The sequence below is a fragment of the Mustela erminea genome, chromosome 17, assembly GCF_009829155.1.
Source record: "Mustela erminea isolate mMusErm1 chromosome 17, mMusErm1.Pri, whole genome shotgun sequence".
In the NCBI taxonomy this organism is placed as follows: Eukaryota; Metazoa; Chordata; class Mammalia; order Carnivora; family Mustelidae; genus Mustela; species Mustela erminea.
The window spans coordinates 16673936-16699285 of record NC_045630.1 but is presented as its reverse complement, the minus strand read 5'-3'; the positions used below and the strand labels follow the sequence as shown (position 1 = coordinate 16699285).

At 36.3% G+C, this 25350-nt stretch overlaps 1 protein-coding gene across 2 annotated transcripts in view; it reads right to left on the bottom strand.

Moving 5' to 3' along the window:
- The window catches only part of XPR1 (xenotropic and polytropic retrovirus receptor 1), a 239905-nt gene that overhangs the window by 78374 nt on the left and 136181 nt on the right, over positions 1–25350 (bottom strand). For both annotated transcript variants that reach the window (XM_032319240.1, XM_032319241.1), the window contains one exon: positions 11004–11105. In XM_032319240.1, the coding sequence (XP_032175131.1) occupies positions 11004–11105 (102 nt within the window). The remainder of the gene's footprint in view (positions 1–11003; positions 11106–25350) is intronic.

Genomic DNA, 25350 nt, shown 5'->3' with positions numbered 1-25350 from the left:
AATGGTGATGGTTGTACAACCTTGTTAATATTCATGATTTGAATCTCTCCTCCGGAATAGTTCAGGGCTCATGTGAGTAGATCAGGCTCACCTGGGATAATCTCTCATTCTTAAAGTCAACTGATTTGGGACCTTACAGCTGCAAAAATCCCTTCATAACAACACCTAGGTAGATGTTTGAGTAACTGGGAGAAGGCAGAGAACACACTATGGAGGAAGGGTTCTTGGAATCCACCAGAATTATCCCTTCTGTGTACTTCTGAACTGATTCAAACTTCTGAAGACTCCAAATGCCACTTGGTTCAGCAGTCAAATGGAGGTCTATAGTGTTCAGGTGACAGATGAAATATTAGCCTAGTTGGTCCCCAGACTCACATTATGATTGCTTTCTCTGTTCCAGAATGTATAATTGGAGTAGAGACACCAGATCACTTGTAGAAATCTCCACATTGACTGTGACCCAGATGTATGAGCTATTATTTTAAGAAGGACTAATGGAAGTTTCTAGAACTTCTCCCTATCAAGATAATAACCAAGAAGCAAAAGCACATCCCTAGGGGAACTCCAGAGGTTAGTGCCATCACCAGAGACTTGAAAGATTCAGGGATGTTGATATCTATCACATCCCCATTTAATTTATCTGATTAGTCTGTGCAGAAATTAGATGGATCTTGAAAAATGACTGTGGATTATAGTAAATTTAAATTTAATAGTAGATTTACAGTAAATTTAATAGTAGTGAATTTATAGCATAGTGGTCACTCTGATGGCAGCTATTTTTCTAGATGCGGTATCACCACTGGAACAAATAACAGAGTCTGTAGCACCTGCTTTGCAGCTATGTAACTAATAATGCAGCTTCTCATCTGGCAACAGACACCTGCATGGTCTCTGAGCCCCAGAAATGGCACCGTTCCCTACTAACGCTGGTCAGCCACCTAGTGGCAGGGTGAATCCATGAGATGTCTTCTTTTATGCAGGGGGCAGACATCTGTCCTCTTTGGAATAAATGTATTCTTGATATGGTTGTACATTCCCTGCTCATAATGTTCCTGGCTAGCACCACTATCGACTGGAAGCCTTATTCATTTTCATGGTATTCTACACAGCTTTGTTTCTGATCAGGAAACTCATTTCCCAGGAAAGGTTGTAAAGCAATAAGGATATCCATGGAATAATAAGATCTTACCACCTATCCAGAAATTGCTGGCCTAAAGAGAGACTTAACAAAGTGTGTTGGGAGACAACACTTCGTAAGAACTGGGTTCTGTTTTATAGGATGCAGAATTAAGACCATTATATTTATTGGTGCTTTTACAAACATAGCCAAATACAGAGTCTATTCAAGGGATCAAAGTGGGAGTGGCTCCTCTCCCTACTATAACCAAAAAACACTCACTTAATTCTTGCTTTCCAATTTGCAACTTGAACTCTGCCTATTGTTTAGTTCTTAGTGGAAAATGCTTCTTTCAGAGGAATACAACAATGATTCTACTGCACTGGAACATGAGACTGCCATCTGGCAGTCATGCCATTTTGTACTCATCATACCACTGAACTACTAGGCAAAAAAGTTACTTACTGGTTAGTTATTGATCTTAATTACCAAGGGGAAAGTGAGTTTTTGATACACAGCAGGAGTAAGGAGGACTGTGTCCATAACCCAGGACACTCTCTGGAACACAACCTAGTTTTTCCATGACAAGTAATGAAAGTTAATGGAAAACTCTAAAAATCAAAGAAAAGAATTATTAAGGATTCAGACTCTTCAGTAATTAAAGTTTGGGTCATCCCATCTAGTAAAGAACCCCAGCCAGTTGGGCTTCCAGCTGAGGGCAAAGGAAATAGGAAACAGCTAGTGGAAAAAGCAAATCACAGACACCAACTATGGCCACTTAAACTTGTTGCTCTTTTCATAGCTTATATTTCCTCTCTTTCTCTTTTTGTTGCATTCTGGGTAACTACTCCAGCTCTATGTTCAAGTGTATAAACTTTCTCTTAATCTCTACCTAATTCTCAGGTTTAAGTAGTTAAGATATTAATTTCAGTGATTATATTTTCATTTGAAAAGTTCTAGTTGGCTATTTTTAAGATTTTATTTATTTGAGAGACCAAGTGAGAGAGCACAAGTGGGGGAAGAGGGAGAAGTGGACTCCCTCCTCTGAGCAGGGAGCATGGCGCCAGCTGATCCCAGGACCCTGAGACCATGACCTGAGCAGACATTTAACCCACTACGTCACCCAGATGTCCCCCTAATTGGTTATTTCAAAAAGTCAATTTTGATAGTTTCTTTTTTGTGCATAGTTTTGATACTTTTTTCAGGTCTTTAGCTATCTTAACCATGTATTTTATTTTGTATCTAATAATTCTGCATATTTTAGGTAGCATTTTACTGTTTTATAGTGAGAGGTATTCAGAATTTCTTCCTAGTCTTCCATATTATAAGAAAGAGAACAATTCACCTATTTTCAAATCTAACACTGAAAAGGCAAAATGAATCTTGGAAGTTTTTTTTTTTTTTTTAAAGATTTTATTTATTTATTTGACAGAGAGAGATCACAAGTAGGCAAAGAGGCAGGCAGAGAGTGACAGGGGGAAGCAGGCTCACCGCTGAGCAGGAAGCCCGATGTGGGGCTCGATCCCAGGACCCTGGGATCATGACCTGAGACAAAGGCAGAGGCTTTAACCCACTGAGCCACCCAGGCCCCCCTTGGATGTTCTTTTTATAGAAGTTAAGCAATTCTATTGCAAAATTGTTCATTTTACTGTCCTTCTGATCAAAAACAATGTAGAACTTTTTGGTTCTTTCTTAGTTCACGGTGCACTTAGTGATTGTGTAATTTTTTCATGATGCTCCTAGACCAAAAGATATATTTAACACTTCTGCTCTGTTAACAACTTGACTATTTATGTCTGACTACTTAAAAGCCATTTGAAAAAATAATATACACAAATACAAACATGTATTTAATGAAAGAATGTGATAATTTATCCAAGGTCAACTAGAAATTACTTTGCTAATTAGAAACCTTAGGTAATTAGCAAGACACAAAAGCTAGAAAATAATATGAATGATCAACTTTTATTGATCTAATATATGAATTTGCTATTTGTTTACCTTCCTTAGCCAGTTGTCAATACGTATATTTTGTAACTATTTTTATGGATATTAAAAATGAAAGAAGTCCAAAAAACGGAAAGAAAGAACCACTACTTCCTACATGACAGCAGTAAGTCAGGAAACAAATACCTCCCCATCGGGCAAACTCCTTTTACAAAGCTAATCTCAAATATCGTTTTCTATGTAAAGTCTTTCTAGCCTAAAAACTCAGCCACACCTTGAAACTCCCTTCATTGGACACTCATGAGGTCACAAACACACATACAAAGCACACTGAATGTAATTCTTTGTCTATATGTTTGTTTCATTGACTGTTGAGAGCTCTCTGAACCAATACTTCTCTCTGAGGGCAAAAAAATCTTCATTTTTTAATGGTGAAAAAATTTTTAATAGCTTTTTCAGGTATACTTAGCATAGCGTTCACCCATGGTAAGCATAGTTTGTTAATTTTTAGTAAATTTGTAGAGTTGTACACTCATCAGCATCCTCCAATTTTAGAACATTTCCAACATCCCATACACTTCTGTCAGGGCCACTGGCTGTCAATCCTCACTCCCACCTCGCAGCCCCAGGGAACCAATGATCTGCTCTCTTGTTTCTACACATTTGCCTTTTCTGAACACTCTTATAAAGGAGTCATACAGTATGCGGTCTTTTGCATCCGCCTGCCTTCTTAGCATGATTTTGAGGTTCATCCACTATGTATCACGTATCGGTAGTTGGTCCTTTTATTGCTGAATTATACTTTGTTGGGTGGATACACATTTTGTTTAAATATTCATGAGCTGACAGACATCTGAATTGTTTCTAATTTTTGCACTATATAAATTATGCTATTAACATTCACCTATAAACTTTTGTGTGGATTATCATCACCATTTTTGTAGTTACAAGAACTTGTATACGGTAGGCTCAACCCATGTTTCCTGAATGACTGACTGACTTAATGAATATGTAGGAAAAACTTCTCCAGTAATCCAAGTTCCCATACAGAAATAGAGGAGAAATCATTACCAGGGGTAGTCAGTTATTTTTTTTGGAACTATCTTCTTCCTTAAGGACAAGGCTATCTAGAAGAGCATGTGAGGAAAAATCCCTGGTTGGTAGGAGGGGAGTAAAAGCATGTAATTTGGGGGAAAAAAAAATTCAATATTCCAAAACTTATGGTGTGAGATTTTTATACTTAGCAAAAGCATTTAATACTTATCAACAAGTTTAAAAAGAAACACTGAGAAACACTGCTTTTGACACCAAGGGTCCAAACTATGTTTCAACGACAGCTCAGTTTTCTAGAGTCAGATATCCAAAAATCTCAAACATATGGGGACAGCACGGAACCTGGAAAAAGGTAAATGTGTATACATAAGAATGTACTTTGGCCTATGAACTAAAGTCTACAAATATACTTATAAAAAATACAAATGAACATTTCTAGGTAATTTTATAAATGCTGATGAAAACCTATTTTGACAATAAATTTCAATTTCTATTCATGCCAATAAATCAAGTGGGTCTGAATGAGAACAAATTATTACTTTAATATTATATGTTTAATGCCATAAGTTCTCAGAAAATAAAATATTTGATAAAAATTTCCAGTAACTACTCAAAAATTTTCAAAGCACCTATGTCCCTCAAACAGCTATAGGGTTAACAAAACTTTTCTTAGTTTTCATATATATATTTCATTTATACATATATTTTTTACTTTTAGAAAAGTTATTTCAGAACTATAAGCTATCTTCAGAATAACAAAGCTATTACATTGTTATGGGACTGAAGAATAATTCTTGATAAAGTCAGTGTTTCAGAATACATTTATTTTTTGTATACTTATCTTGCAATGTCACAAGCTTGCTAATTCAAATTATGGACCTCAGTGTTATTTGAAATACAAAGTAAGTTTGTAAGAAAACTGACCAACCCTAAGTGACTCAGGATAGTTAATTTTGTTATATTACATGAATTTTTTTGTTCTGCTTTTATCTGGAATTCTTATTACCTGAAATTGTTATACCTCTAATACTGAAGTCTAAAATCTCCACATATGAATAAAACATAATATTCTTCAATTTTTTTCTATAATAATAACTGAATCCTTACTCCCTAAGTCCAGCTCAGCAGACTATAATCCTCCTCACCCCCAATATGTCATGTAATTTGATGTCACGATGCATATGGATAGGTGTTTCCTTGGAATACTGTACTCCAAGTCCTCTACCACTGTTATCCCCAAAATGCTCCTCCAAGAGCATGTGGAAATGCCCCACATTTTCAAAGATCCAATTTAAATTTTACTTCTTCTGGTGGCTTTTCCACAATCCCTTTCTTTTCCTCCAAGTAAAATCAATGCTTCTTCATGTCAGTTTCCATAGTACTTGGCAAAATTCTAAAATACCAAGTATCACGTTGTACATAAACAATTTATTGTACATAAATTATAGATACAATTGGTAAATAAACATTTTAGATATAGTCTGGTATTTTCTATTCTACTATATTCTATTCATATTATTTTTAAATGCTCATGATGACCCCAGATATTTTTTTTTAATTTTTATTTATTTGACAGAGAGAGAGAGAGAGATCAAAAGTAGGCAGAGAGGCAGGCAGAGGGGGAGGGGTAAGCAGGCTCCCCTTCTGAGCAGTGAGCCCAATGGGGGCTCGATCCCAGGACCCTGAGATCATGACCTGAGCCGAAGGCAGAGGTGAGCCACCCAGGTGCCCCAATGACCCCAGGTATTTTAATTTCCTAACCCATGTATTGGGTCATAACTTATAGTTTAAAAAAATATTAATTTAGATGATAGCTTTTTTTTTAAATGAAGATGCCATCCCACAACTATGTTATACCATGACCAGGGACATACCCCATCTTATCAGTCTTAGAAAGAAAAAAAAATCTTATCAGTCTTAAAAAGAACTAGGATTCACAGACCTGTACCCCTGGGGATAAAAATATATGTTTATTAAAAAAAAAAAAAAAAGACTACTAAAAATAAAAAAAATAAAAAAGATAAAAACTAGGAGACTTTGGGGATTAGTAACGTTACCACCAAAAAAGGAACCTTCCTTTAAAAAATCCTCCCTTGTGGATAGTAGATAAATAATTGTAATTTTAATTTTCATCAGATATGTTAACAAGAAAGCAACCCAGTCTGGTTGCTTTAATTCATGTCCCTTAGTGCTCTCCTAACCAACCTCCCAAACCCCATTCTTCAACAGCTTTTAAGTAATGGATTCTGTTGTAATAAACTCAAGAGAATCATGACGTAGGAAAAAATAATAAGACAATGGGAATTTTAAACAATACTACAGACCTATGATCACCCTAATTAATATATACTTAATCCATGTCTTTATGCACATACAAACAAAGAGCTAAACCAGTCATTAAGTCATAATTTAGCTATGTGAGTACTAGATTCATATAATCACTTGTACAATGATATTTAGTATTTCATTGAAAAAGATGCTTATGTTTTATTACACACACTCAGTGGTATAATATACAATCCCTGAAATTTAGTTAGAATAAAGAAAAACACATAACAGGATTATAGGAATAACTATAACAGGAATAGTTCTGAGTAACTATTATCCGATTGGTCTTCAATATATATAAAGCCTGAAAATATTTTATAGCCAAGAAATTTGTTTCTATTGCCATAATTCATATACTTATAAATAACACTACTGCAATTTTCTTTCCTTCTTTTCTTCTCTCTCTCTATTTTGGTAAAGAAAGGAAAAGATCATAACACTGCTGTGAAGTCACAATAACTGAAGCCAAAAATTAGGACAGGTTAAAAAAAAAACAAAAAACAAAAAACAAAACCCGAGATTGTTTAGAAATGAAGGAAAAAGCCCCTAGCTATTTAAAACATTCCAATGGGGGTGGGGGGAAAGAAAGAAAGAAAGAAAAAAGAAAAAAAGGCCTTGTCTGTTTAAATTGTGAAATATTAAAAGCAACAGATATATTCTAAGATTTTGTTTTTACGTAGGCACATACAAACACTGCTTAGAAGCAAAGTATTTTGAATGGAGAGAGAAAGCAAACTGGTTCTAGCAAAGAGAAGGATGTTGTAACACAGTGATTAATATCACCAATGGAAAAAAACATTACTGATGACCACAAAAAAGATTTCTAGCACTATAGCTTTCAGGATTGATGCCATTTTAGAAGAGACCTAGGAGACTTCAGTGATTAGTAATGCTATCATCAAAAGAGAGCCTTCCTTTAAAACACTTCCCTTTCCTTCCATGGTCTTCAAATATTAAATCTACTGCGGCACTTGTGTGGCTCAGTCAGTTAAGCATCCGGACTCTTTGTTTCAGCTCAGCTGGTGATTCATGGGTCCTGGGATCAAGCCCTGTGCCAGGCTCTGTGCTCATTGGGTGTTGGGGGGGGTTGTTTCTGCTTGCGGATTCTCTCCCTCTCTCCTGACACATGCACTCTCTGTCCCCCCTCTCTAAAATAAACAATTTTTTTAATGTAAAGAAATTATTTCATTAATATAAATGCTTATCTTATTAACCAAAAATATGTAATAAAACAAAAACCAATAAAATTACTTATATCAGGTTTTGTGAAATACTGACAATAGGTTCTGACTCCTTACAGGTGGAACCCAAGAGGGCTGGGAATCAATTTGTCCATTTTACAAGCAAGGACATGGAGGTCTAGAAAAGTTAAATGGTAAACTTCTTCTAAAAAAAACAGTAAGGTTCAAAACTCCAAAATATAACTGGTAGGTAAAAGAACTGATATGAAAATTAGTATCTATATTTTAGTAGTATTCATTCTGTTTTGTTTAGCTTGTATAGCATTTTGTTTGGGGTATTTAGAAGTTTCAATCAAGACTATATCTCATTTTAAAGTGACCATTTTTAGCTGACCATTGAATAATTTGTGAGATATCTCCACAAGTGGGCAGAGGTACGTTTATAAGCTGAACTCACCCCTGTATTATTTATGGTTTTTCTGTGCCCTAGTGTATGAGAATTGCAGTCTATAAGACAATCTCCCATGGAGAAGGTGGCTAAATAAGGGGGAAAATGATACTGTCTAGGACAAGTGCCAAATTCTGTTTCTGTCAATCATGTCTTCATATTACCTATCACTTCCTGATGTGGCAAAAAGTTAGTCTGAAGATTATCAATTTGTACTTACTCTGTGGTGACATCAAGAGACAAGCCCAACTGGCCCTGCCAATACTAACAGGAAAAAGTCATTTATAATCATAGCCAATTTTTGATAGTAGAAACCCTAAGATTATTTTTGAAAAGCGATAAAATCTAAGATACCATTTTTGAGACTGGGGTTGTAACCCAATATGGGGTAATAAAAGCAATTATGTGGATCATAAATCAGCATTTTATAAGTCAAACAGAAATAAATATAGAAAACAGAATATATTGCACATGGTAAGGAATAATAATTCCATGAAAAAATGTTAATTGTTTAAATATATTGCATATACACACACATATAGATGCATACAAACATACATAAAACACACATATCTGATCAGATGCAATGGGTTACAATTCGTATACAGTTTTTGTTATAACTCAACATATTAAAAATATGTATCTATTGTTAAGAATAAATATTTCTTCTGCTTTGTATACCAAGAAGCATTAGGTACTCTTTCTGATCTAAATTATCCAGAGTTGGGCTCAGAGATCCTTCCCTAAAAAACCATAGCAAAAGAAAAATGCTAATTAACTTGACCTTTTACATTTTGCATTTACAGCCTTAGGTCATATACTATAGGCCTTTCTCAGTCTAAACACTCTTTCCCCTGCACATGCCTTCCTCTTTTAGCTTCCTCTTCTCATTCTTCATGGCTGCCCTCTCCTTCTCCATCTACACTGCTGGTTCCTCTCCTCCTCCTACCTCCTAACCAGAAATTATCTTTGTTCTTGCACACTGCAATTTCTCTGTACATTTTTCTCTTGCTAAAAATCTATGCATTGCAGTTTCAAATAATATTTCTATTTTGTCTCTGCATTCTAGGTGCTTACAAAGTAGTGTAAAGGACATGCATATATACCGTGTCCTTTCACGGCTCTATGCCTCTGCATAAATTGCTCTCTTTGCCTAGGAAGTCCAGTCATAAGCAAAAGATGAGAAGGACACAGAATTAAGGTATTTGTTTCCTTTCTTGTTCTTTTTTGCTAGAAGGAAGTGACTTGCTAAGGAGACTAAACAGTAAAGAGAGAGGTCAGTGATGCATTTATTTACTAATTCTTAGAAGAAATAATTACTGGAGCAAGGTCTCGAGGAGCTAAAATTTGGTCAGCAGTTGTAGAGATTTGCCAGAGACTAAGAAGGGTATCTTTTCTAAAAAGACTGGAGGGAAAAAAGTTAAGGGTAAACCTGACAACAAGTACTTAGGGGAGGAGTGGCATAGATATGCATACATATTATACACCAATAGGAGCTGAAGTTCTTTAGTTTAAAAAAAAATTTTTTTTTGAAGACTTATTTATTTATTTTAGAGAGAGAGTGTGTGTGTGCAGGGGGAGAGGGAGAAAGAAACTCAAGCAGACTCTGTGCTGAGTTCAGAGTCTGATGCAGGGCTTGATCCCATGACCCTGAGATCAGGACCTGAGCCAACACCAAGAGTTCCATGCTTAACCACTGCACCACCCAAGCGCCCCTGAAGTCCCTTCTATTTTTTTGTAAAGAAGGAGGTATAATGAGCGTAACGGAGAAATTGGTGGTGGTGGTGGTGAGAGAATTCAAGAGAATGGTGTTGGGTTTAGAAAAACACTTTGGAGGGGAACCTGGGTAGCTCAGTTCGTTGAGCATCTGACTCTTGATCTCAGCTCCAGTCTTGATCTCAGGGTTGTGGGTTCATGAGTTTGAGCCCTGTGTTGGGCCCCATGCTGGGTATGAAGCCTACTAAAAAAGCAAATAAAATAAAACGAACCCACTTTGGAGCATGGAAATATATTAGGACCCATGGGAAGCTTTAACGACATAGTTAAGAATCTAACAGTGAATTTAATACTGGTTTAAATTTGTTCTGCTGTGATTTTTTTTCACCTGGCTATCCTAAGCAGCATGTGGGTAGGCATAAAGAAGGTAAAAGGCTGGTCTGCAGTTGGGAGTTTCACTGGGCAGAAGCATTACAAGGTAATGAGGGTGAGGAGATTAAAAAGCACAAGGGACAAAGTGGTTAAGATAACTGATGAAGAGGGAAATAATTCTGGTGGGGGGGGGGCCTTGACAATTGGAATAGATGAAGGAGTCAAGAAACCTGAGCTTTGTGGGATGAAAAAAAAGATACTAAAGGAGTAGGATATTAAATAAATATATACATATATATATATATATATATATATATATATATATATATATAAAACAGAATTTTAAAGGGCCAGATATAAATAAATGGAAGTTCTAGTAGTTCCTTCTTAACTCCAATAGCATCTTGTAGATGTCACTCTGGAGACAATGCTCTAGAGAGACAGAAAGGAATATTCCATACAATGGATAGGCCAAGTAATGTAATTAATAAGCAGGAACTGTCTAATTTAGCTCTGAAATAATAAAATCAAATTTCTGACTCTTCTGAAGCTTCAGACTGGTCTTCAGTGAAGCTCTATCAAAGTACTAGTTCACAATGAGGTTCCCAAATCCTTGCAACTGCAAAAGAAACTAGGCAATGACTGTATTAGGTTTAAATTATTGAGGTACTAGATGCGTTCCTACCCCAGCTAAAGAAAATATCCCTAAGTACAATATAGGAGGAAAAACAAGCCCCAATTTAAAAATTACAATCAGAAGGTTAAATACTGATATGGGAGAATTTTTCTTTCCTCAGCAGCAGAAATTGTTCCCTGCATGTTGTACCAAAAAACTACTCACCTGAATAAAATGTGTTGATTTTGGCAAGTTCCTTTTCACAGGTTTGGAAAAATTTTTCTTCAAACTTGGCAAAATACCTCTTTACCGTGTCCTCATCTGTAACTGAAAGCAAGGAAAACAGTATTGAAATATGATGTCCAAAGGCGAATTAAGAAAACTAGGGAAATAAAGTTGAAAGGTACTACTTCCTTATTCTTCCAAATGACAACAATGAACTGTGAACTACATTAAGCAAAGACTAATGAAAGGGCTCTTCATAGGAACACAGTCATTTTTTAACTGAGTGAGACTCTCTACGTTTCTACTATAATAAAGTTATAGTGGTGAAAAAAAATAAATATTCTAAAACTTCAGGAGAAGAAGACACTACTCTGGACAGATGTGACCAAAAGATTCAAGGTGTTGGGTGTTGAAATGAGTAGAATTTCGTAAGAGTAAATATTTCAGGGAATAAAAAAAGGAACAGAAAATGAAGACATAAATATATATGTTCTTGGAAAAAAATGAGTTGTTTCTACTATATTAAACTGTTACTCATTTTCACTTAGCTGCACCAGATACAGAAAAAAAATGTAGACTAATGATTATAAATTATGTATTTTAAGCCTATAGTTGCAGAGTAGGAACACAAGTGAGTTGAGCAAATGGGAGATTGTACAAGTACGGTGATAAATGGCAACTGACACCTTCAGGTTAAGGAGTGGTATAGATTCTGTCAAGTGAGAGCACATGTCCATCTAGTTAGTTGCTGCCCTGTGGTGATGGGTTAAAGTTGTCACATCTTCCCATTTGCAGGACAAGCCACAAATCTAGATATTTTAAAACACAGTGTAGTCCAATCAATACATGCCTCTGCAGGCTGGATCCACTTTGTGAGTACTGTTACATAGCTGTCAATTTACTGAATACCCTAAGTACAGATAGATGTGGCTTTAGGAACCCCCAAGCCTAAAAAGGTATGCTTCTCTTCCAAGTGAGATCTGCCTAGAATCCAGATGCCAATCATAATTTAGAACTATCCTATTTCTAGATCTCTGGGGGCAATATAAGCTTCAAATGTGTAGAAAAAGTATAGGTCCTTTTATGTTCCCCAGCTGTTTCAAATCTTAGTGCTATCCCAAAAACCCTTAAACAATTCATCTATTGAGAAATAAGAGAAACAGAATTTCCCTGAGTAATATGCAACACACATGTACATACTAATTCTTTGTACCAGAGATACTTTAAAGAAAAAACTTAAAATGAAGTTCTAAAAAGCATGTCAAAACTATTCATCTAATTTGAATAACACAAATGTAAAGAAAAATTATCACTACACAAATCCTTGACTTATTTATACATCTACTTCTCTATTACTTATGCTTTAGAACTTAACACACAATGCAGGATTCTACTGATTTTGCAGTACAGAAAGGGTGGCCACTTTAAGTTCCTCATGTAAGCTCTGTAATTTAGGTACAGTAAAGGCTATAGCTACCCAAGGCGACTATGAATTATTTTTAGAAATCATAAAGCAAGTCAAAGCTTCCTTTTAAGGTGACCCTGAATTAGAGATGATCCATAGTAACAGATGCTGCTCTTGATAGCATTTAGCTGCAGCTGATTTAATGTCAGAGTGATATCTCATTCTACTTTATAACCCTTTTTTTTTTCATTTTTATTTTATTCTTTATTGTATTGTTAGGAAAGAAAACCCAAAAGCAAAATATAGGCTTGGTCATATTTACTTTGTTTCTCTCTTAAAGGAACAAAGTTTTTCACTAAAGCAATCTAAACATAGCTGCTATTTTAAAAAGTAATTTTAACATATTAATATTTATATAGAGGTCACATATTAAACAACATCAACTATTTAAAATATTACTAAGAGGGATGTCTGGGTGGCCCAGTTGGTTAAGCATCTACCTTTGGCTCAGGTCATGATCTCTCTTTCCCTCTGACCCCCCCCACCCCACTTTTGCTCATATGCTCTCTCTACCTCAAATAAATAAACAAAATCTTCAAAATAAAGTGAAATATTACTAAGGGCTAGAAACAACAACAACAAAAATCTAAATAAGCCCCTCAGAAATGAAAACATATAATAAATTGTATGTATTTTTTTAATATTTTATTTACTTATTTTTTTGGAGAGACATAGCGAGAAAGGGAACACAAATAGGCAGAGTGGAAGGAGGAGAAGCAGGCTCCCCACTCAGGGGGGAGCCCGACATGGTGCTCAATCCCAGGACCCTGGGATCATGACCTGAGCGAAAGGCAGATGCTTAACGACTAAGCTACCCAGGTGCCCCAATTTTGTGTATTTTTAAAGCATGAACAATTCTACTCATGTTTTACCTAAAATACCAGTAGTCCTTTATGTAGATTTCTGGTTCACATATAACTTAATAGCCACAAATCAGAAGAGAGTAGAATAAGATTAAAGCAACACTAAAAAGTAATGGCAAAAACAGAGAAAAGAGGAAAGAAGTGTATATGAAAATAGATCTGCATATACAAGTACCCCCCATTTTTGAAAGTTCAAGTTACACTACTTTGTTTTTACAGAAGGCATAATATGAGTACTGGTTTTTGCTAACTGAAAAGAAATCTGTAGAGGATTTTTGTTTAAAAAAAAAAAAAGTTTTCAGCATTTGTTTTGTAGCAAGCCATTACAAAGGCAGCAAGCAGCCTGGGTAGTAAGAGTGGCACCACCAAGCTCCTTCCCTGGGAACTGCACTCAGCATCTCACGAACAAGCCATCACAACTTTGAACTATGTCTGTGAGCATCTGCGCTTTATTTCATTTATTTTGTGCATCTGTTAGCAAAGTATGTCCTAAGAAGAGCCTAAGAAAGGATATTTTTTGGTTCTGGGAGCACTAAAAAATGTTTCTATATAAATTAATGGTAACTGCGTCTTCACATCATTTTGGCTTACACAAGGTTTCACAGGAACAGTCTACTTCAGGAGAAACGGTTCATAGAGATTTAAGAATAAGATAAACCATGCTTCAAATCAATGAGAAAATAATGGACCATATTAAAAACAGGGTTGACCCATTCATTTAAATAAACTTCAAATGGAATTAAAGAAACAATGTTATAAAATACTAGAAAAAAATTAAACAACTCTGATGGGGAAAGTTTTCCTAACACTGCACAAAACAGGCCATAAAGGGAATGACTGACATTCTCACAATATGAAAAATCTCCATTCCACAAGATACCATAAACAAACTTAAAAGACAAGCAACAGACAGGGAAAACATATCTGCAACATTTAAAATAAATGCAAAATAGACTTCAAAACTTCCTTACAAATTAGTATTAGAGAGATACTCCACAAGAAAAATGGGTCAATTAGAGCAATTCATAGAAAAATACAAATGGCCAACAAAGAAAGGATCCTTAACATTCTAGATATCAGTTATATGTGATTTCAAAATAATGAAATATGACTTTTAAACCATCAGATTGAAATAAATTTTAAAATATTATTTCAGCAATGGTAAAGGTAAATGAACTTTCACTCCTTGCTGGTGAGAATTATAAATGTATAAAGCCATTTAGGAAGGCAATCAGAGAGTAAGCATCAAAATGTTAGTGCAATTGGACAACCAAAAGAAATTAAAGGCATCCAAATCAGCAAAGAAGAAGTCAAACTATCACTCTTTGCAGATGATAATGATACTACATGTGGAAAACCGAAAAGACTCCACTCCAAATCTGCTAGTACTTGTACAGGAATTCAGTAAAGTGTCAGGATATAAAATCAATGCACAGAAATCAGTTGCATTTCTTTACACCAACAATAAGACAGAAGAAAGAGAAATTAAGGAGTCAATCCCATTTATAATTGCACCCCAAACCATAAGATATCTAGTTATAAACCTAACCAAAGAGGAAAAGAATCTATACTCAGAAAACTACAAAGTACTCATGAAAGAAATTGAGGAAGACACAAAGAAATGTAAGTAAGACAAAAAGAAAAGTAAGTCAATCCATGCTCATGGATAGGAAGAACAAATATCGTGAAAATGTCTATGCTCCCTAAAGCAATCCACACATTTAATGCAATCCCTATCAAAATACCATCCATTTTTTTCAAAGAAATGGAACAAATTATCCTAAAATTTATATGAACCAGAAAAGACCTCGAATAGCCAGAGGAATATTGAAAAAGAAAGCCAAAGTTGGTGGCATCACAATTCCAGACTTCAAGCTGTATTACAAATCTGTCATCAAGACTGTATGGTACTGGCACAAAACAGACACACAGATCAATGGAACAGAATAGAAAGCCCAGAAATAGACCCTCAACTCTATGGTCAACTAATCTTCAGCAAAGCATGTCCGATGAGAAAAAGACAGCCTCTTCAACAAATAGCATTGGGAAAATTGGTTAGTCGCATGCAGAAAAATGAAACTGGACCATTTCCTTACACCACACATAAAAACAGACTCAAAATGGATGAAGGACCGCAATGTGAGAAAGGAATCCCTCAAAATCCTTGAGGAGAACACAGGCAGCAACCTCTTCGACCTCAGCCCCAGCAACTTCTTCTAGGAATGTCGCCAAAGGAAAGGGAAGCAAGGGCAAAAATGAACTATTGGGACTTCATCAAGATCAAAAGCTTCTGCACAGCAAAAGATACAGTTAACAAAACCAAAAGACAACTGACAGAATGGGAGAAGATATTTGCAAACGACATATCAGATAAAGGGCTAGTATCCAAAATCTTTAACGAGCTTATCAAACCAGAGGCCAGAAGGGCCTCTGCAAGCCTGAAAAGAGGGGCCTTATGCTATGAAGAAGAAAAACCACAGAATGGGTTACCAGAAAAGCCTGCACCTGACCTTGCATTTCAGTCCTCCAGAACTGTGAAAACAAAAAGTCCTACTTAATTAAGACAAACATCTATGGTATTCTGTAATGGGAGCCCACATTCCCTAATACAATGAATTTAACATGTTCTGAATTCAATAATAAGTCTCAAAGACTAAGGCTACTTTTTAAAAAGGTAGCATATATAACTGCAAATCTTAGCAAGATGTATCAACAATTATAAGGTTAGCATCAGCAGAAAAAAAAAAAAGGCAGACAAAGGGGTGAAAAAAAATTCACCAGAATTGGTGAAGAATGACTCAGAGAACATTTCCGTAGAGAACCCTTTGCTGTGAGCTAAATAAATACTAATTCAGTCAGTTTATGAAACAGAGACAGGGAGAAAGAGAGAGAGAGAGAGAGAGAGAGAGAGAGGGAAGAGATTTCTTTGTCACCTCTATTATGGTCAAAATTTTACCTCAAATTTATAGATGACAGAAAATTTCTTTTTCATCCCTCCCCACCATTAGTGAGTTAACATTCCTACTGCACAGAAACCACCACCAAATGCTTTTTTACAGCAATTGCCAGAAATATTTCTATTTTTATATTTTTAAAAAGATTTATTTAGGGGCGCGTGAGTGGCTCAGTGGGTTAAAGCCTCTGCCTTTGGCTCAGGTCATGATCCCAGGGTCCTGGGATCGAGCCCAGCATCGGGCTCTCTGCTTAGCAGGGAGCCTGCTTCCTCCTCTCTCTCTCTGCCTGCTTCTCTGCCTACTTGTGATCTCTGTCAAATAAATAAATAAAATCTTTAAAAAAAAAAGATTTATTTATTTGACTGAAAGAGAGAGAGAGAGAGTGTACACACACACATGAGCAAGGGAAGTGGGAGAAGGAAAGAGAAACTAAAGCAGACTCCCTGCTGAATGCAAAGCCCAATGCGGGTCTCGATCACCACCCTGAGATCATGACTTGAACAGAAACCAAGAGCTGGATGCTCAACCAACTGAGCCACCCAGCTGCCCTGGGAATATTTTTATTTTTATAGCAGAAGTGTCATCTTTCATATGTATTCTCTCAAAAACCAAGTCCTTAAAACCATTATTAATTTCTTCAAATACCTTACTTATATGTTCTATTCAACTTTTTATTACAACTTTTGATGTTCTTAATTTCCAGATCTGTAAGACACTGAAGACAGGGATTTTAAAAATCTTTAAAAATCCTATGCACAACATAATGTATGGTAGACAGGATGTGCTTCAGACATTATTTTATTTTTAAAGATTTTATTTATTTATTTATTTTATAAAGATTTTATTTTTATTTATTTATTTATTTATTTGACAGAGAGAGAGAGAGAGATATCACAAGTAGGCAGAGAGGCAGGCAGGGTAGGAAGCAAGCTCCCTACCGAGCAGAGAGCCTGATGTGGGGCTCGATCCCAGAACCCTGGGATCGTGACCCAAGCTGAAGGAAGAGGCTTTAACACACTGAGCCACCCAGGCACCCTCAGACATTATTTTTTTAATGGCAAATGTTGAAACAGTGTTAATTTTTGTGAAAAATTATGATGTATTAATAAATTTTTTTTTAAAATGAAACTTCAACAATTGGATATTCATGCACAAAGGAATTAAGTTGTACCCAACCCCACACCATAAATGAAATTTACCTAAATGGATCAAATACCTAAATGTAAAAGCTAAAACTGTAAAACTCTCAAAAGAAAACAGGCATAAATCTTCATAATCTTAGATGAGGCAATGGTGTCTTAGATATGACGCAAAAAGCAGAAGGGATGAAAGAATAAGTTTTGATAAATTGGACATCATCAAAATTTAAAAATTTATGTTTAAATGAGTGCTATGAAGAAGAAAAACCACAGAATGGGTTAAACATTTACAAACCATATATCAGATAAGGTCTAGTATCCAGAATATATAAAGGACAAATAAAAAGACATAGCCCAATTAAAAAACAGGCAAAGGATCTGAATAAACATTTCTAAACACACACACACATACACACACACACATGGCCAATGGCAAATTTAAACATTTCAACATCACTAATCATTAGGGAAATCCAAATCAAAACCACAATTCCACTTCAGACCCACTAGGATGGCTATGATTAAAAAAGAGACAGACAATAACAAGTGTTGCCATGAATGAGGAGAAACTGGAATTCTCAGACATTGCTAGTGGGAATGTAAAAATGGTACAAGCATGTTGGAAAAACAGTTTGGCAGTTCCTCAAAAAATTAAATATAGTTACCATGTGATTTACCAATTCCACTTCCAGGTATATACCCAAGAGAAATGAAAACATATTTATACAAAAACTTATACACAAATGTCTATAGCAGCATAATTCTTAACAGCTAAAAAGTAAAAAATCCAAGTGGCTATCAACAGATGAATGGATAAACAAAATATGGCCTGTCCATATAATGGATTATTGTTCAGCCGTAAGAATGAAGTACCACTACATGCTATAGCATGGATAAATGTTGAAAACATTACATAAAGGGAAAGAAGCCAGGCACTAAAAACTACACATTCCATTTATATGAAATGTCCAAAACAGACAAATTCATAAGAGGTAGAAAGTCGATTAGTAGTTAGCAGGAGCTGGGGGAGCAGGGAATGAGGAGTGATGAAAATGTTGTGGAATCAGGTAGGGGGGATAGTTGTAGAAATTGGTGAATGTATGAGAAACTCTTAAATTACCTTTAAAGGGTAAATTTTATAGTATGTGAATTATATCTCAGTAAAATAAATTTTAGCTCCAAGTTTAATCCTATAACAGAAACATACTGATAAATTAAAACATATTCATTTATTTATTCAACAAATAATTATTGTGCCTATTAGATGCTAGACTCTGTGCTAAATGATGGGGATATATACATAATGATAAACAAGACAGGTGTGGCTCCTGTCCCTTATAGAGTTTGCATTCTAAGTGATGAGGCAGAAAGAAACCCACACAAATAAACAATGAATTAAAAATTGAAAAGTATTGGGAGGGTAACAGGGTATGAGATGGAAGGCAGGTACTGGGATGGACAGCTATCCTTTTGGTAGGGTAAGAAATGGTCAGAAAAGACTTCTTCATAGGAGATGACATTTAATCTGAAACCTAAAGGATGAGAAAGAGGAAGGGCAAAATGATTATTCTCAAGAATGGGAATAACAGCATCAAAAACCCCCAAAATCTTGTCATTTGCAACAACGCGGATGGAACTAGAGGGTATTATGTTAAGCAAAGTAAGTCAATCAGAAAAAGACAATTATCATATGATCTCACTGATATGAGGAAGTTGAGAAACAAGACAGAGAATCATAGGGGAAGGGAGGGAAAAATGAAACGATGAAACCAGAGAGGGAGACAAACCATATAAGACTCTACTCTCAGGAAACAAACTGAGAATTGCTAGAGGGGAGGGCAGTGGGAAGGAGAGGGTGGCTGGGTGATGGGCACTGGGGAGGGTTGTGCTATGGTGAGTGCTGTGAATTGTGTAAGACCGATGAATCACAGACCTGTACCCCTGAAACAAATAATACATTATATGTTAAGAAGAAATCAGAGAGGGAGACAAACCATATGATACTCTGACTCCAGGAAACAAATCAAGGGTTGTGGAAAGGGAGGTAGTAGGGGAATGGGGTAAGTGGGTGATGGACACTAAAGAGGGTACAAGGTATGATGAGCAGTGGGTGTTATATGCAACTAATGAGTCATTGAGCAATATATCAAAAAGCAATGATGTACTATACCTTGGCTAACTGAATTTAAATTAAAAAATTTTTCAAAAAAAAAGAGAAGAGATACACAGCTGCATAGGGATAATGTCCTATGAAGACAGAAGCAGAGATTGGAATATTACAGCTGCTAGCCAAGGAATGAATGCACAGGATTGATGGCCAGCTACTCTAGACTTTTCAGAAGGAGCATGGCCCTGCTGACATCTTGCTTCCAGACTTCTATCCTCCAAAACTCTAAGAGGATAAATTTCTATTGTTTTAAGGTGTGTGTGTGTGTGTGTGCATGCACGCACACACACACACACACACACACACACACACAGAATGGGAATAACATATTGGGAAAGGAACTGGGTGCTTGAGGACCGAAAGGCAGGTTACAATGAACTAAGAACAGGTAGTGAGTAACTGGAGCTAAGATTAGGGAGGTAGACAAAGACCATGTTAGAGAGTCTGAATTTTATTCTAAGTGCAATGAAAAATATTGAAGGGTTTTAGGCAGGAGTCTAAAAAGCTGAAAAATAAAAAGTAGAATTAGTTTACTTTCACTAAATGATCATTTAAAATAACATTTCCCAGGACATTAGGTATGTAGAGGAAGAGAAGAATGAGGAGAAGAATTCCAAGGAGTTTAAATAAGTTTCGGAAATAGGAGTATAAATACAGGTCTCTTTAAGGTACCAGTCCTCAGGGTGCCTGGATGACTCAGTGGGTTAAGTGTCTGACTTCAGCTCAGGTCATGATCTCACGGTCCTGGAGCCTCCAATGCAGTCTCCACACTCAGTGGGGAGTCTACCTGTTTCTCTGCCCCTCCACCCCAACTTGTATGTGTCTGCTCTCTCTTGCTCTCTCTCTAATAAATAAATAATAATTTTTTAAAAAAAGGTAGTAGTTCTCAACTGGGAATGATCTTGCCTCCCAGGGTTATTGGCAGTGTCTGGAGACATTTTTTGTTGTCATAACAGGAAAGGTGTTACTGGCATTTAATGGATAGAGGACAGGGATGCTGCTACACATCCTACAAGGCTGGAAACATCATCCTCTCTCTTCCTGCCTCTCAATAGAGAATGATCTAACAGTCCAAAATGTCAACAGTGCCAAAACTGAAAAACTCTGCTTAAAGGCAAAAGAAGCTTTATTTTGCTAAAATACACTGTTATTATTCAATGAAAAAGAGATAGGTATATTATGTTCCCAGTATTTCCTTGGGGTAGAGGGGGAATGACAGGGGAAAGATGGAAAAGGGAGCGGAGAGTATCTAGTAAAATTTCCAAGAACATTATTTTGTGGAACACTGTTTGAAAGGCACTAATTTTAATATCGCCACCAACTCTTTGCATTTTTATATTCCATATCCAATATATTCTATGACTTCTTAGCTTCTCAAAAACTACTCATAAATGAAAGAGTTGATGAATAAAAATTAACATGTGACCGGGTTCTATCAAACATAGGAAGAATATTTAGCACTACTGATTTCACATTTTTAAGAAAAAAAGGTGTTTTTTTTTAAAAGTGTGATTTACAAATTAGGAATAAATAACTTGAAATTCTATTTTTTCTCAAATGCTACTTCATCAACAGATGGGTGAATTATATAAAGCATATGGCTAAGAAGATTCCAAAAATAAAAATGTTACTCTAAAATCATTGGTGTAGTAGAAATAGAACTAAGAGTCATTCATTCAACAAGAATTAAGTGCCTTCTATATATCACGCAATGGGGCAAACACTAGGGATACAATGATAAACAAAATCCATGTAAACTCCACCCTCAGAGATTACACTCTACCTGAGAAAACAGACTTTAATCAAATAATCACATAAATATACAAATGTAATATAGATCTTTTAGAAAATGTACAGATGAGAAAAAATAGCAACAGCACTTATTTAGTCTGCACACACTCAGAGGAAGGGAGGTGTGGGATCTTCTTAAGTGTCATCTAAGATGAAATCTGGAGGATAAGTAGGCATCTGGATAGACTGAAAGAGCTCTAAGCACATTTGCAAGAATGGCATATAGATGCTACAGAAACGGGCATGCATGTACATTTGAGAAACTGAAGAGGTCTGTGTGACTGGAATCCAGGAGGGAAGGCGGACAAAGATGGTGGTTAAAGCCAAACAGACAATCAGGGGTCTGATCAGTTACAGCTTTCCAGGATAAAGGACTAGTCTTCTTCCTATAACCAAGTTTATATGTTGAAGAATTTTAAGAGGAGGAAAACTGTGATCAGATATGCTTTGTAAATGAAGGGATGTGGGGAGACCACTCATATGTACTATAGTAGATGTCAAATGAGAGATCATGACAGCCTTAACTAGAGTGAAGACACTAGAGATAAGCAGGGAAATTCAAGAAACAGTCTAGAGGTAAAATCACCAGGTTATGGTTCTATTGTCAATTACCTGTATTAGCTTGAGTAAGTGCCCCTCTGGCTCTGGTTTTCTCTTTGACAAATGACAGTGCATCACTGGCCAAATGACATCACTTTGACAAATGACAGCACATCACTCTAAAGCTCTGGCAGCTCCAAATTTCCTATTCCATAATTAAAGCTGCTAATTTCTACAAAATCCAACTAGGTTAAAGTGGTCCTAAACAGAATTTTCTGATCTGTCTTGAGGTTTCACTAAATGTGCTTTTAAAATACTTGTGGTAAAACAACAAAAAATTCTTTTAGTTTACACAGTGACACATAACTGAGATGAAACTAAACTCAGTGGCACTAACTCTGATAACAAGACTATGACCCCAATGAATATTTACCTAATATCCGCTAGGCAAAAAACACCAATAAATGAAGTAATGATAAATAATTCTATCCTGAGCATAATTCAGTAGTAAAGCAAGTACATACCAGTGTTTTCAAATGTTTTTTGCTCTTGTAACCTCTAAAAAAATTCTGGAAAACGATTTTGCATATATTTGTTATGACAAAAGATTCTGTATACATTTAAGTAGTTTAACTGTATTTTCTGGGAGTCCAAGACGCTAGAGGAATAGGAGACATTAATTTCGTCTGATCCCAGGAATTCAGCTAGATAGCTATCAAGTCATTCTGAACACCTGTGAACTCAACCAGAGATCAAGGAAAAGAATAGTTACAACTCTACAAATAGATAAGCGACCACTTTCTCTCTTTAAGATAGAAGGTGCAGAGAAGTGATTCCAAGGCACTATATGGGAAAATAAACAATGGAGGTAGGGAGCCTCAATAAGCCAGTATAAGCAAATGATACAGCACTGGAGTGCAAAATCATAACATTTAGAACTCTACTTCAGTGAAGGCCATCACTCAGGTGGCTAAGCAGGGGTGGAACACTAGCTGGGACATTGTGCTCTCAGGATCCTCCAGGTCACAGGAGATGTGGGGTACCTGAGTGCAGAGACCTCCCAGGTAACACAGTTGGGAAGCCAGCTGCAAACAGTGAGCCCAAGAGTGGGCTCTCAAATCGGGGTTGCCATAAACAACGAACCATGGCACAGTCAAGCCACGGCTCTTGGAGCAGGGGCCCAGAAAGTGGCAAAAATGAGACACCCACCCCTGCCCCCTGCTGGGAGGAGCGGCACAAGAGTGTGCCACAGGAGATTACAGGGTTTGGAGATTCCAAACGGGGTTATGTGCCTGAGACAGAAACACCCAGTCACCGGCCGGATGACCATCAACGGCAGCCAGAGACCAGGGAGACAGGAATGACTGACTGCTTTTCTCTGAGGGCTCACTGAGGAGTAGGGCCCTAAGCTTTCAATTTTCCTCCAAGGACTGAGAGGGCGCCATTTTCATTCTCATCCTCTAAAGCTGTGCGGAAAGCCTTCAGGGAACAAAGGACACATAGACCAAATGGGAGCAGATTCCATACCCTGGCCCCTTGGCAAGGGCTGTACAATTCTGCCTCAGGCAAATACAATTGAGAATCAATGGTAACAGGTCCCTCCCCCAGAAGATCAGCAAGAACATCCAGCCAAGACCAAGTTTACCCAACAGTGACAACTGCAAAACTCCACTGATAGAGGAATAGAGCACATAAAATTCATAGCTTTTTCCCCATGATTTTTTAGTCTTTCCTTTAATTTAAATTTTTTTCTTCTTTCATCAATTCTTATAAACTATTTAAAAAATCTTTTTGAATTTTCAGTTTGACACACTGTCTACAGTCATATTTAATCTTCTTTCTGTATATATATATATTTTTCTTAACAGTCTTGGGATGCAGTTTCTTCCAACAGACCAAAATACACCCGAAATCTAGTGTACAGCCCTGTTCTATTCACCAGTTTGATAAAATTCTCTTTTTGTTCCTTTTTTTTTTTTTTTTTTTTACCTTTTTTTTTGTTTGTATTGATGTTTGGTCTTCTAAAGTTTTTTTTTTTTTTTTAATTTTTATCCTTACAGTTACATTCTACCCTTTCAACGTATTTAATTTTATTTTTGCATATGTAACTTTTTCTTTCTTTAAAATTTTCAGACGTAGTTTCTTTTAACAAAATGACTAAAATATACCTGGGAGAGGGTGTACTGCTCTATTGTGTTCACAGTCTGCTTATAACTCTGCTTTCTTTTGATGTTGGGGTTTTTTTCTTTTGTTTCCTCCTTTTGTGTAATTTACATTTTTACAGTTACATTCTATCCTTTTATTGTATTTAATTTTATTTCTGTTCATATGTGTTTTTTGTCCCTTACAATACTGGGATCTAGTTTTCAAAAAACAAAACCAGACCAAAATACACACATAATCCAGTGTATTGCTCTGTTCTGTTCATTTGTACTTTTATATTCTCTTTTTCCTTCCGTTAAATTTTTCCTTATTGGTTTTGGGTCTCTTCTATTTGTTTATTGTATATTTCCATATTATTATTACTGCCATTGTAGTATTTGGTTCTCTCATTCATCTATTATAAAAGATTTTATGATCATCAAACAACCCTGCAAGAAATATAAAAGGGGTTCTTTAGGCAAAGGGAGAGCCCACAAGTAACAGACCAGAAAGGAACAGAGACAAAAGACAGTAACAGTCACTTGACAGGTAAGACAATGGCACTAAATTCAAATCTTTCAGTAGTTACTCTGAATGTAAATGGGCCAATGCCCCAATCAAAAGACACAGGGTATCAGATTGAATAAAAAAGCAAGACTCATTGATATGCTGTCTGCAAGAGACTCATTTTAGACCCAAAGACAACTGCAGATTGAAAGGGAAGGGATAGAAAACCATGAATCACGCTAATGGACATCAAAAGAAAGCTGGGGTAACATTCCTTATATTGGACAAATTAGATTTTAAACCAAAGATTAATAAGAGATGAGGAAGGACAGTGTATTATAATTAAAGGGTCTATCCAACAAGAAGATCTAGCAATTGTAAATATTTATGTCCCTAACTTGGGAGCAGCCAATTATATAAGCCAGTTAATAACAAAATTAAAGAAACACATTGATAATTAATATAGTTATGGGGGGGACATTAACACTCCCCTCACTGCAACAGACAGATCACGTTAGCCAAAGATCAACAAGGAAATATGGGCTTCAAATGGCACACTGGACCAGATGGACTTCACAGATATATTTAGAACACTGCATCCTAAAGCAACAGAATACACATTCTTCTCGAGTGAACATGGAACTGTAAGGACCTATTTAGAAACTGTCCCTGCTCCCCTTCTCCCAGGGGATATACAGGTAACAAAGCCCAGATAAAAAGGTGGGACAGACCAGGTGGAGACATCCGATCAGTGGGGGGCCTGCATACTGTCTCCCTGG